General features: G+C 34.5%; 1 protein-coding gene across 2 annotated transcripts in view; it reads right to left on the bottom strand.

Annotated features, from left to right (window-relative positions):
- The window catches only part of LOC106468058 (uncharacterized protein CG1161-like), a 20,141-nt gene extending 6,500 nt beyond the window's left edge, over positions 1–13,641 (bottom strand). Inside the window, exons 1-3 of one of the 2 annotated variants that reach the window (XM_022396368.1) lie at positions 13,474–13,641; positions 10,129–10,238; positions 5,193–5,307 (exon numbers count right to left, since the gene is read on the bottom strand). In XM_022396368.1, the coding sequence (XP_022252076.1) occupies positions 5,193–5,307; positions 10,129–10,238; positions 13,474–13,548 (300 nt within the window). In that variant the 5' untranslated portion in view covers positions 13,549–13,641. The remainder of the gene's footprint in view (positions 1–5,192; positions 5,308–10,128; positions 10,239–13,473) is intronic. The other variant, XM_013928456.2, reaches the window with a different exon arrangement.
- Positions 13,642–14,337: the final 696 nt, after the last annotated feature.

The raw sequence follows: 14,337 nt of genomic DNA, 5'->3' as shown, positions 1-14,337 counted from the left end.
ATATATATATATATATATATATATATATATATACACACACACACACACTTTATTAATACTAAACGTACACAAACACACACACAAGTACATGGGTGAACATATATATAGTCAATTTGATTCTGTGAAATTTCATTTTTTTAAATATAGTGAGTGTTACATTTGATATACAACTAAAAATTATAATGTAGATGTAATATGCAGCCTATTGTATTTCACATGTTAGAGTACTGACATTATTTCATTCTATATTATTCAGTATTTTTTTTTTAGCTTCAAAGATAAACACAGCTGTGTGGTGTGCTAGTTTTATCAGGTTTAAATCCATGCTGATTGTCTTCAGTTGTGTTACTTTGTATGAGTAATTATTTTCTGTTATTTATTTATTCATTTTATTATTTCGCATTTTTTTACTGGTTTTTAAATTACTGAAATGCTACAGAAACATTGCTGCTTAGAAATAACAGGATATCATTTAAAGCTTCCACTAACTCTACAAGCCGATAACCCATGTAGAGCTAGTTTCACCAATTTGAATCATGAAATATTGCTTTCCTACAGACAACCACTTATATACCTGATTATGTATACCTACTGTTTGCCTGGAAAACTTCTAACTTCCAATGCACACAGTCTTTTGATTCATAAAATAGTTACATTACTCTGAATTTTCAGGCTATAATTAGTCATGGTGAAATTTATAACTGAAAGTTAACATACAGAACAATGTACACATCTTCCATCACTATCCATCCCAATGAGGCATTATGCATAACAGTGCCTAGTGAAGTGTTGAGTGAGTTACAAAAATTGAGTTCTACACTTGGTTTCATTAAAATATACAGCATAATTATTGCAAAACATACTAAAATGTTTCATTATTATATTACATGACATCATACAATGGATATACATTAGAAATAGTTTTGATCATGTTAAGTATGTTGACATAATGCCATTTGTAACACGGTCAATTGTAGGTCATATGTACAGCTCCAATAATAATACTTTGAAACGAAATCTTTGGTTTATGAGAGCTTATATAATTTTTACTTTTAGAACAGAAATGAAAAATTTACAAAAACATCAAAAAATACCCAAAGATCAAAATTCAAGCACTTGCAATCACCTTTTTTCAAATATTTAAATTCTTGAATTTAAGGATCTCTAAAAAAATCTGCCCTGTCTGAAGAACATTTGTAAAGCATATACTATATGACTAAAAAAGAAGCCTTCAGTGTTCAACCTAGAACTAAAAAGGTAATTCAGACCACTTAGACTCTGTAACAGCAACCAAACCAGATAGAGAAGTAATATCCTTATCCACAGAACAAAGGCAACAGTAATGAAAGAAAAGTCTGACCCAAAGAACCATTGCCTAGAAGCTGATATTTCCTAGTACCATTAACCAAAGATAATGAAAAATGATTTGAAGCTAGTTAAAATGCAAAAACTTTAAGTTATGTCTGAAAACCAAAATCTGTCTAGACCCCAAAGCAACTCCAATGCCTCTGGTGCGCTCATACACAAGGTCTAGGAAGCCAACTAATACATAGTGAAGAGTTGGAAAGTTTGTCAATATGTGTTGTCTAAGATTGATCTTATTGTTTTTCACAGAGCCTGTAAGAAATAGCAGTTACTGCTGGGTAATAGTGCATAATCATGGCCATCAAACTGAATATAAACAAAAGTGAAGGAAGTAGTTCCAAGGGTGTCCACAGTTTCTGGGTCATCATTCTTAGAAAATTTATATACATAATTAAAGATACAGAAAACAATCCCTAGATATACAAAAAATTTTAAACCTAAAAATCAGCCTAGTAATACATACAGCTAATTAAATTAACTTTTACTACATTGTTACTTATGAATATTAGAACAAAATGTTTTATCAGTTAGGTACATTTACTATTAACAATATTTTTCACTATAATCCCAATAATATCTCAAAGCTTGACCAACTTAGGAGATTTAATATAGGCATAAAGATATATGTTAAGCTAATAAGGCAAAACAATCTCTATAATTAGTGTATGATGGGTGTGACATCCAATGGCAGGGGCACACCCATGGGAGACTGCATCTCGTCTTATACAGGGTATTCTTTTCACCTATGTATAAGACAAGAAGAGGCAGAAAATCCATAAATGTAGGGCTCACTGAGACCGTACCTTGTGTGCTCACCTCCTCTACCATCAGACTTAATGGGTCAAAACCAGCTGTGGGAGAAGGGCACTCACGATAAATATCCATGCACACTTTCTCTACTGTCAGTCACTACGGGCTAAATACTAGCTGCAGGAGAAGTACATTGTATAAAATCATGTTAGCATAGATACTTATGTAACCTCTACTTGACCATCAGTCACTACAGGCCCCTTGCCTGCTGCAGGAGTAGGGTGTGTGACTGATACATCACGGGTGTATACAGTGTGGTCTTTTCAACTCTATCATTAGTCTTTCTGAGCCCCATGCCAGCTGGGAAGAAGGATATCATATTAAATATACCTTCACTTGACAGTCTTCTACAGGGTGCACACCAGATGTGGGAGTGGGTTTTTCTTTTGCAATATGATGAAGAATGAAGCAGAAATAGTGTGTGCCTCGACTTTACTAAACAGATTTTGGCTTCAGGAGGAGAATTGGCAAGATAATCATAGATAAAGGACCAATACAGTGATTTGTAATATTGGTCCACTTCAAAATTGTGATGTATCCCAGTTATATATGTGAGGTGACACACACTACACTCTGGTGTCACCCTATCTCTTACTTCTCATCATAGAGGGATTCATTGTTCTAGCTTCAGTGGTTATATTTCAATCAGTGAGGATTCTCCATGGTGGCAAGTGGGTCTTCCATGCTCCTCTTAATGAGAGGGGTGGAGACCTCTAGAATGCATCCATATCACCGTTGGTCCTTCAGTACAGAAAGGTCTTTTACCGGAGACAGTGCAATGAGTGACTGCAAAACCCTATTTTTAAAAACTGGCAGCACTAACCAGAGAAGTGGGCAGGTACATAAGCCTGATGCTGGCTTTTTCCATGATAGTCCATGGAATGGATATAGTTTGGATCGGACATGAAATGCAATATAGATACATAATGAAACATCATGAGGAAACCTCAAGTGGTCTTGCAGAACACCCCATCTCACAGTGGGCACATGTAGGATCAGAGTGGATGGTATGAGAGGATTTGAGGTAAGTATATCCTAGAATGAAAACTAACCACCTAGCGAGATACTACAGTAAGTAAGTTGTTAAGAAGAAATATATAAATACACTTATTTGTTGAAAGTTGAAAGGTGGATTGAAAGGTGACTATGAACAGAAGTCTAAATCCCTCTGGAGACAAGACAGCCAGGTGGTGCAGATACTGGTTGACAAAGGTTTGTGAAGTACTCCACATGCCATGAAAATGGGCTGCAATCTATGTGTAAGGTGTCACAGCTGGTGAGAGGAAACTCAAGAGTTGATGATCATCCACCTCCAATAAGAAGAAAACCAAATCCATCCAGTAAGGGTGAAGGAAAAGAGGCTTCTAGTAAAGGAGGGGATCCTAATGAATGAAAAGATAGTGATGGGAACCCCAAAATGACAAATAGCAAGATAGATAACAATGAATGGCCTGTACAGGACACAGAAGTCTCTAGGTAAGAACAATGACAGATATGGGATAAAGAAGAAATTAATACAAGAGAAAGGTGTACCCACCTTCAATAGCAGTAGAAGACTTTGGAATGAAGGACCAATTGGAGCAAAGATGGTAAGTGCAGTAGTTGAATGTTTGGAAAGAATCTATAGCATAGACATCAGAATGACAGTGACCACAGACAAAGAGAAGAAGGAAAAAAGTTTCTGAGAGAGAAAGGTGATACAGGGTAGTAAGTGGCAAAAGGTTCCCATGTGTGAGCATGAAAAATCACTTTAAAGTCCCAATCAGACAAGGGAGTAAAATGACATGGGGGGGGGGGGAGAGTCCTGTGGATTAGGAAGGAACTGAAGAGGACAGGCAAAGAAAAGATTCTGTAGTATTGAGAAAGGTGGAGTGTGGTAGATAGCACTGCCCAATAACAGAAATGGTAAAGCCAAACAAGCCATTGTCAAAGAGCATAAAACAACAGTGATAAGCACACCATTTACATTGGTTCAAAGAAGAGGTGAAAGGGCAACAAGAGTGGGACAGAAAGAAAGCTACACAATCAGATAGTCCAGCTCGAAAAGCAATGATCTGGAGAAATTCCACATATCAAGATGAAGGGATGTCATTCCTTCATTGTGCAGTTAGACTAGAATGGAAAGAAAGTTGGTTGAGAGAAGATAGAGTAATATAAATCAAGGTTGGGTAGGTCAGTAAGGGGTTACCAACAGAATTTTGCAAGGGTGACTTGAATTAGAGTAAAGACCAAGGGAAGGAGCTGAAGAGAAGGATGGGCATAAAAGAAAAAATGGGACTAAACCTGAGTGAGGTCATTAACATCTAGGGCCAATGGGTGAGGTACAGGAGACCAAAAGAGAGAAAGTTTGGTGTTGAGGGGCATGGCAAACACATCTATGATGGAGGTTCCGAGTTGGGAAAAACACAATGGAATATTTGAAAATGGAAGGACCATTCGATGGGTAAGATAGCCTCGACAAAAAAGACAGTCTGTGGTGACATTCAGTGCACCTAGAACATGATAGGCTATGAAATGGGTCCAAGAAAGGAGGTCCAAAGTCTGAAAGCAGATGGTCCTGGAATGGATGTTTCTTGGTGGTTGATACGAGACACAATTGTGAAGTTGTTCAAGCAGATCATTCCAAATGATCCACAAGGAGAGAAAAAATAAAACATCCCACTAGGTCACCTGCCAAATTTGGTTCTGCTAGCTTCAGAACTGTAGCAGGGGTTAGCTGGATAGAGTCACATACAAAGTTAAACATGGCATCCTGAAATCTCGAGAGTTTTGAAAAAAATATAGGGATGGAGGAGATTAATAGTGCTGGTACTTGTGTGTGTGTGTGTGTGTGTGTGTGTGTATATGTGTATATATATATATATATATATATACACACACACACACACACATACACATTATGACAGTGAACTGGACCTAGATTGACAGTATTCATATGTGTAGAGTTCCATTTGTATAGGGCTTACACAAATACACACTGATGATCTTACATTTAACTGTGTAGTTCTGCCACTTACTCTGATAGTTGTAGTATTTCTCCTTTCATATCGACAATCACAGCGAGGACAGAATTCTTTGTCTTTGCTTCTGATATCTTCAGCTGCCTGTGGTAGAACAACTCCATAACAGGTGCTACGTGATAATAAATTAGAACACAAATTACATTTTAGTTTGCAAAATTAGCCAATATCTTACTGACTGTTTGTATCTGGAAGTTAAAGCTACATGTGTTTAGACCTAAGCTTAGCCTTTTTTTTATATCATGTGCTGGAAAAAGAATATACATTTTTAATGGTACACACTACAAACAGTAGCATTATTAGCTAACCAATGTTCTTAATAAAGAATTAAAAAATATAATTATAAAATAGGCAGAGTACTGTTCATGCATAAAATAAAGCTAAATATGTGACTTAAAGTAGATTTAAGTACGTATCATACAGTGTAGAACAAAACAGAGTAAGTTAGAACATAGAATACATACAAGATATGGCATACAGTCAGTTATACGTAATTACACAACAAAATATAACATGATTAAAAATAAGTACAAAGTCTACTGACATATCTGTAATTAATTCTTGTTGTAAAATATCAACCATGATGAAAGATTAGAACAAAGGATCCCAACAAACATTCAAGTAAATTTCAAAAGACCCACAAGTTTGAGCTCTTTCAAATAGCTGACTATTATTCTTCCTCCAGAAGAAAAATAATCAACTATTTGGATGTGCTCAAGTTACTGGATCTTTTGAAATCTACATTAATTATTGTTGCATAATAACACAATCACTAATAATATTAGATTCAGTTGAGACAGCTCATTAACAATATTTTATTAACTTTGTAGTTACTGGAAGATAATAATTTTCCTGTTCAAATTAGTAGTTTTTTTTTGTTAGAGGTACTGTATGTGATCCTAAACATATAGCAATAAAAAAAAAGCTTTACAATGGTTATATGCTACAACATGATCTATCTGTTACTTCACTTAACCCTACATGCATGGGGTCAGTCCATTAGACTAAGCCTAAAAATTTTTTAGTAAACATGATAACTATGTTGTACATAAAAAAATTAGAATTTCTCATAAGATTTGTCTATGAATTAATTTTAGTGAGTCTGACTCAGACATTGAGTAGTCTAAGTGTAAGGTTATTTTCATGTTAAGAATAAGAAATACTATTTTAATCTTACAGAATCTAAATGAATAGCAAAAGTTTATTTTTCAGTAAAAATTTTTATTTTATTTATTCTCTCTCACCTAATACTATATGGGCTTAGTCCATTTGACCAAGCTTTTAACCACTCGAAAAAACAAGCAAACAAAAAAATACAAATAAATTTAAATTACCACCCCCTTTTTTTTCTTTACAGAATGACTGCAGATTGCAACAGAAATGAACATTTTCCTAATCTGATAAATATTCACCTCTTTACACATAAATGCTATTTCCCTTGTGTGTCTGCCCATGAGATTTGCATGCCAATAGTCTTGAGCTATCTCCCATCTAAATTCACATGTTTAACAGAAACTACACTGGTGCACTTACACTTGTGACAACTTCATTCTTAGACAAGACAAGAAAAAAGGTGCAATGGAAGTTGGGAGAATGGGTAGGAATATGTATGGAGGCATCTATTTGAAATACATTTTCAGATTAGGAAAATGTTAACTTCTGAGATAACTCACCTCTTTATACACAAGTGCTAGAAACCCATGCTTAATTGGTGGAGGGACCAGTGCAAAAAATAAACCTAGATGAAATCCCTTTGGAAAGTGCCTAAAGGAAAAGCCCATAGAGTGTGTCACCAAATGGGAGGGGATCCATAGGAGCAGGATATAATATACTCTTTGCCCAGAAGGAAAACGAGGGAAAGAAGAAAGAGCCTGAAGTGTCTCAGGGATGTGCAGAATGTGATCATGACCAACCGAGCAGGGCAATATGTGTAGCAAGGTTCGGGTGCAATCAGACTATACAGTGGGTGCTCACCTCAACTCTATTAAACAGATTGAATGCAAGAGGAAGCACATTAGCTGTGTGAGGGATGACCCATATTGCACTGACAGTGTCACCACCACCCTACTTCCGACTGTTAAGCACAGACCAACCAATGACAACTCTCCATGGTTCACCAGCCTGGCAGCTAGAAAATGGTTAGTGGCAAGGGTCTCCTGTACTTCTACTGAAGAAAAGAGAGGAGGATTTGCTTTGATGACACCTGGAGGAGTGCTAGAATCACCAGTGGACCACCAGTCAGATAGGTCTTTTACTGTAGACAACGAGATACCCTATTTTTAAAAGCAGACAAATGTGAGACAAAGAAATGGGTTGTCACTTCCCTGGTGCCAGCTTCTTCCATGATAGACCATTGAGTTGGTATGGTTTGAATCAGAAAACTTATTAAATCTATTCACCATAAGGATACCACTAGTGGTCTTGCAGAACACCCCATCTCACAGTGTGCACTGGTAGAGCCAGGGTGAATTTGAGCACTTTCCATTACCATTGGCCCAATGTGGATTTTGGGAAAAAAGCATACCCCTGTGAACAACATTAGCCACCAGGTGGAATCCTGTTCGAGAGAAGGTAAAGACAGGGTATAAGAAAACATATTTACTCATCTCAGAGTCTGTAGGTTGAATGATGAATGGTGATTGGGGAAAGTATAAGTTCTGCAGGAGATGAAACAGCCATATGATGAAGATAATAAGCAACAAACATGTGGAGAGACTTACATGGAGGATTTTGTCTAAGAGCTGGTGAAGATGGTTAGCAAGAGTCCGACAGGTGACAAATCAGATTCAAAGTGATGTGAAAAAGCCTGCATGCATCCATATCCAGGGAAGAATATACCAACTAGAGAAGTTGACGGACCAAATCAATAAGGGTAGAAAAAATAAGTTCTTGGAAAAAGAGGGGTCTCAGGGTAGGAACAGATGATGGCAGGGACCCATGAAGGGAGAAATCTATGACAAGTAACACTGAACAGCCCAAACAGGACATAGGAGCCAATTTGGGTGAGAACAATCATACAGGTGAGAGACAGAAGGATGGGAGATAAAGTACAGTTACTTCCCAAAGTGCCACATAAGTATTACGAAAGAAAGACTTATTTGGGTAGAGGTGTACATAAATGTGGTGGAAGAGGGTGTGAGAAGCATCCATAGCATAGACATTTAAATGACAGCAACCACAGGCAAGAAGAAAAGGGAAAAAAGTATTGAGTGAAAAGTGGTACAAAGAGCAAGAAGCCAATTGCTTGAATACATGCAAAACCACATTAATATCCCAGGCATGTATGGGAGTCAGGCAAGGAGGACAATGAAAAAGGGTGAGCAGAATAAAGTGGAGAGGACAGGGGAAGAAAACGTTTTGTGATACCAGGAAAGGTGAAATGCAGTGTACAAACCTGCCTGATAACCAGCAATGTTGAAGACCAAGAAGTCATGGCCAAATGGACAAGTAAAAAAAAGGCAGCAAGGTGATTCACAGTAGGATGGATAGGAGGGAAGAAGTGTTAGATGTATCAATGATGAAAAACTTGCCATATTTGTTGATAGACAAATAAAGTGGGAGATCATTGATAGGAATGGGACAAAAAGAAGACTACGTGATTAGAAAGTCTAGCCCAAAGGGCAATTGACCAGAAATTCCACACATGAAGGAAGAGGAACAATATCACTGGAAGAAGAAAAAAATAAAGAACATATGAGGTTTCAGCAATAGAAGGGGACACTGAGCAGAGATAGAGGGATTCTGGATGCTAATGAAGATGCAAAGGAAACCATAATTGAGCTAGCCAAAAGCCACTACCAGTAAGACTCAACAAGAAGTGTCAAGTATCAAGATGAGGACCAAAGGGAGAATTCAGAGAGGAGGATAGGCATATAGGAAAAAAGTAAAACCAGTCCTGGCTGAAAGCATTGACAACCAGAACCAAAGAATGAGGATCTGAAGAACAGAAGAGAGGAAGCTTAGAGTTGAGAGGAGTAGCAAAGAAATCTGTGAGAGCAAACTCAACAAAAGGTCTGTGGGTAAGAGATCACTCTAAGGGTAGAATGAGGTCCAGCCAAGGTTCATAGCTCCTGGCACATAACAAACAACAAGACTGATTCAATGGAAATGAGCCCAGAAGAGGGGGAGGTCCATTACCCAAAAGCAAAAGGAGTCCTAGAATGGGTGCCCCCTAGATGGTTGATGTAAAAAAAGAACTATGAAATTGTCAGAGTCCAAGTGATACATCAAAAAGGTTAGGAAACAGGAATATGCCAGAGGAACAGTGAAAGAGAAATTTGAGCACACTGATGTGGAGTAAACTATCATCAATGTTCCAAATGCTAGAAGTCATGACATTGTGAGATACACCCCTACACTAAAAGATGGAAGAATTCTGAGCAGAAAGGCATCAAATGACACATGTAAATGAAGATTGAATGAAAATTAATATTTTCATTTTAAATTATGAAATCGAAATTTGTATAATATTGATATCTGAATTATAAACTGCATTTTGAAGCCAATTTTATTGACATACATTGAAAATAAACTTATTTAAGTACACTTTTTGATGTAACACTGTAAAAGTCATTACACGAGTACTTTGGGCCCCCATCCATGCCCATTGAATTAAGCCTCATTTTCCACAATAAACCTTTACAGTTTTAGCCTAGGCAATATCCTAAGCCCTGTCTGAAGGCTTACTGCAATGTAATGTAACTCTAAGCTTAAAATTTCTTTAATATTTCAGTACCATTATGCTAACTTGGTAAATACAGTATTCATCTAAAACGTTTTAGTGACTGCTAACATTCAGTTCCCATATTTTTCACAAGCCATATGAACACATATAAGGGGAAAACAATACAGAAAAACGACATAAAATGAAGTACGGTTTAGACAACAAAACTTTCCACAGTGGGAGAACATGAATTATCTGAAAAGTACTTACCAGTCTTTAGGAAGTACGTTAGCTATGTACAACTTTCTTTCAGTTTTACTTCCATTGACAACTTCAGTACTTGGGCATATGCACTTACACCGCACATCACTGTACAGACTCTGTAAGCAAATGTTTATTTTATGTGACATTTGGACAACAGATTAATGCTGTCAATTTTGCAAACAAATTGTGTGTAGCAGGACTGTAGGAACATTAAGAATTTGCAAAAATTTAGCAGAAAAACATAACATTTCCCTCAAAAATACTTCCACACTCACTCACAAAAGAAATTTCAATATTTCATATGGCCTCACCATATGGTGTTATCTACTAGGAAACAGGATGACCATTAATTTTACACAAAACCTCACAACTGTTCCTACAACACTGCTCTTTGGTAGAAAGCATTTTTTTAAGTTTTATAACCTTCCACTCCTTTAGGCATATAGGAATTCACTGTATTTTATATTAATTCAGCATACATAAAGATACAAAACAAAGAGTCAAATTAATACAGCACCTTTACAACATGATGACATCTATGTTGGCACTACTACTGTTTTACATTAAAGAAACTATTTAAAACACGACTTAGTTTACAAAGCTCCAGTCATCATTTTACTAATTAATGTGTGTGGATTGCATAATACATATAATAAGACAACATGACCAAACACCATTATTTTGCCATAACATGTATAATCAATTACCTAAGAGCATTGATCATATCAATTAGTGTCATGAAAATAATCAGCTAATCAAAATTAATGTTTCTAATTATTATTTCAACTAACCACATAATCCAAATATTGCAATTATGAATTTTCATTATTATTTTAGATTAATTCAAAATTACTCAAATTGATCAGTGTCGTGACTCATCTAATGATTTCATTCCTATGCGTTCAGTTAGTCATACATGAGTGGTAATATTTTGTGTAAAAAGGATAGAATAAATTATTAAAATGCTGAATTAGATTTATGCCTTTTTCTGTTTTGTTGTAGATTTCTTGCAAACAATAATGAAACTGCACTCGTCATACACTTGCATGCTAAACATAAAATTTTGTGAGAAAATATGTTCAAGCACTATTGTAAAATTCCAATATACTGTAAATATTACAAGCATAACCATGGTTACTATCATAAAATTGACTGCCTTAATATAAAAAACAAGTTGCAGCAAGTTAATATTCACAATTCTTTATAGGCTCAAAATAAAAGTTGATTGCTGAATAACATATTAAACTCTGTCAGAAATTACTAGATATGGACTAACAAGACCAATATGCAACAACACAATTGTTAACCTGTTTATATGAACATGACTTTTGTTTAATTAAGACCAGCTCTAACTAGATAAACAGTAGTGAAAATGAAAGTGTTTTCATTGCTTGATTTACTGAGTTTCCAGCATACAAATGGTTCTACTGCTTCTTCTAGCCTGTAGTGTAAAATAAACAGGTATAAACCGATTTAATGTGTTCTTTCTGAACTTCCAATGGTATAAACAACTTTTTCTGTACTAGTTTATTTTTATTTTTTTATACTTAGTTTTATTTATTACAAGATAAATCTGGGCCATGGTTAAAGATTTTATTGTATTAGCTTAGTTAGTAATAAATATTCCAGTTTTTCATAATAATCCCATGCTCTTTTCTTAGCCTTATTGATTAACTGGTGATATCATACTAATAATATTTTTTAAATGGAATGTACAAGGGTAACATCAAATAAAAACCTGAAAATGTCACATTTTACTGATTTGTAATATAATCAATGTCATGTAAAAAATGTTTATTTTCAGCAAATAAAATTCAGTAGTTTAAGTAATCTTGTGAAAGTTTCTTGAGAGAGAAACCCTCAAAATACTAGTAACATTTTCAGCTTATTACAGGATCGTGGCATGTATAATTCCAACATGTGTATTACAACTTGCTTCCTTTAATTCAATACATTACATTGTGTGTATGCAGTATTTGTTGTTAAAATAGCTCAGATTCAGTATCATAGCATTAAATCTTCAAATCTTTTCTGAGAGGGCATGCCCCCATACCCATACAAGGTTAAAAAGTGGTAAAAAACACGATGAGACTGGAAAACAATCTCATACACTCTACATGTTTCAATGTATACAACTCCATCATCCTCAGGAGTGTAATGTTTTGCAAAAATAACATTTATACAATTATCAAATCACCAGTTTACATATTAGAGAATTTCACACCATCTATTGACAACATTTACCTCGTCCTTCTTCAACAATTTTGAGATAATAAATTGTATATCAATAAAAATAATAATAATTGGTGATTTGATAATTGTATAAATAAGTGTTATTTTAGCAAAACATTACCCTCCTGAGGATGACGCAGTAGTATACGTCCTAACATGTAGAATGTACGAGATTGTTTTCCAGTCTCATCGGATTTTTTTACCACTTTTTATTCTGTACAGTAAGTTATTGTATTTTAGTAATTTGGAGACTGGAAACAATCTGATTTTTATAGAATTGTGTATAAAATAATCGTTGTTTTTTAAAAGATGTGAGTTTTAACACACTGAATTTGCCACTGGGGGGCTATAAGATAAAAGGAAGTATTTTGATTATTATCTTTTTAACAGTGACTCAGATCTCACAAAAGAATTCTGAAAATTTATTGATGTGAAAAATTATAGAAAATATACATCAAATTATATCTCTTCAAAACTTTAAAAACTGAGACATACTAATAACTATTTTATTAGTAAGCTTTTCTCATATTACATTACATTTGGTTAAGTATTTCCACAGCGATAAGGAAACCAATCACGGGATGTTAATAATTATAGTTATATTATCAAATAATATAGGTATTTTATTAAACAGTGAAAATTAAAATGTAGATCATACATGCATTATGCGTTATTGTTAACTTACAGTAAGTTACACTGAATGTTAGTGTTACACTCAGTCTTTCAAGTTAATTTATGACTATAAGTTATAGTATTAATGGAACAGTGGTAGATTAATTTGAATTTAAATTTTAATGTCCAAACCAATTTTCTAATTTCTATATAACTTCGTAAAAACTAAAAGTAAAAAAAACAACACTCAGACTAAGAACTGAGTCAGATTTAACTTTTAAGTTTATTTTATAAGTTTTAACATTTCAAATATAGCTTCTAACGTAATACTATTAAGAATTAAGCTGTAATTGTAGTAGCGTTAGGACTATACTATTACTTGGGCTATACTGCTATTGCCTTAAATCATTTCGTGTACACAGAATATACCCTTTTTTTACACTATTATTTATATTAATAACACTTACTACTATACTAAATATTAATTAGCTTTATCGTCCTACTCACAGATGTGGTCAATGTTACGAAGACGGAAAGAAAAATAATAACAAGAAAAAGTGTTCGAATGAATATAACCGTCATTATTAGTATTACAACTGTACAAAAGAACGTTCATTAGGTCCTTCTCTAAATATCTCTCTTTAAAAATTTAAGTATAATCTCGTGACTAACGTCATGAATAAGATTCTATATGAAACATAAATTACGAAAATAAAAAGGCAATACATTTGTTCACGCAAATATCGAAATACGATTGTAATAAAAGTTAATATTTTGAATTAATCTTCCTTAACGATACATAGCTATCATTGCATTACTTTTATTTTATAGTAATTAGTATTAATTTCTATTTTGGGTAGCATGTTTGTATCTATACAAAAACTTAGCATTTTTATTTATTTACTTTCAAAGTTAACGTGTTATTTAATACGTTGGATCCAGTTATCTCCATGATAACATTTTGAAATTCGCCCGTACTTTTTTTAAGCCGATAAAGTTAAACTTTTCACAGTAATCTATTTGTTTAAAGTTTATTGTATCATTTAAAACACAAATATTGATCCATTTGAAGAAAGGTAAAAAAAAAAAGAAGAAGAAGAAGGAAATTCTCCAAAACATAACTTGTCGGATACTAAACTCGTACCAGAGTAATTGACAACATAAATGTTAAACAATGCATATAGAATGATAGACATTATTCAATAGTAGAATTGCATCATACAACAGATATAGTTGTAAGCTGTATTTTTAATGTTTTAATGCTTACTGTTACGAAAGCGGAATTCACGTGACGCTGGTAACACGTAATGCGTTCTAGAAAGATCGGGGACCATCACGAATAATCCAGTATCTGCTAGACGCCCTCTATTC

Source organism: Limulus polyphemus, unplaced genomic scaffold, assembly GCF_000517525.1.
Source record: "Limulus polyphemus unplaced genomic scaffold, Limulus_polyphemus-2.1.2 Scaffold2852, whole genome shotgun sequence".
Taxonomy (NCBI): domain Eukaryota; kingdom Metazoa; phylum Arthropoda; class Merostomata; order Xiphosura; family Limulidae; genus Limulus; species Limulus polyphemus.
The sequence above is the reverse complement of the archived record's forward strand: the minus strand, read 5'-3'. Positions and strand labels throughout refer to the sequence as shown.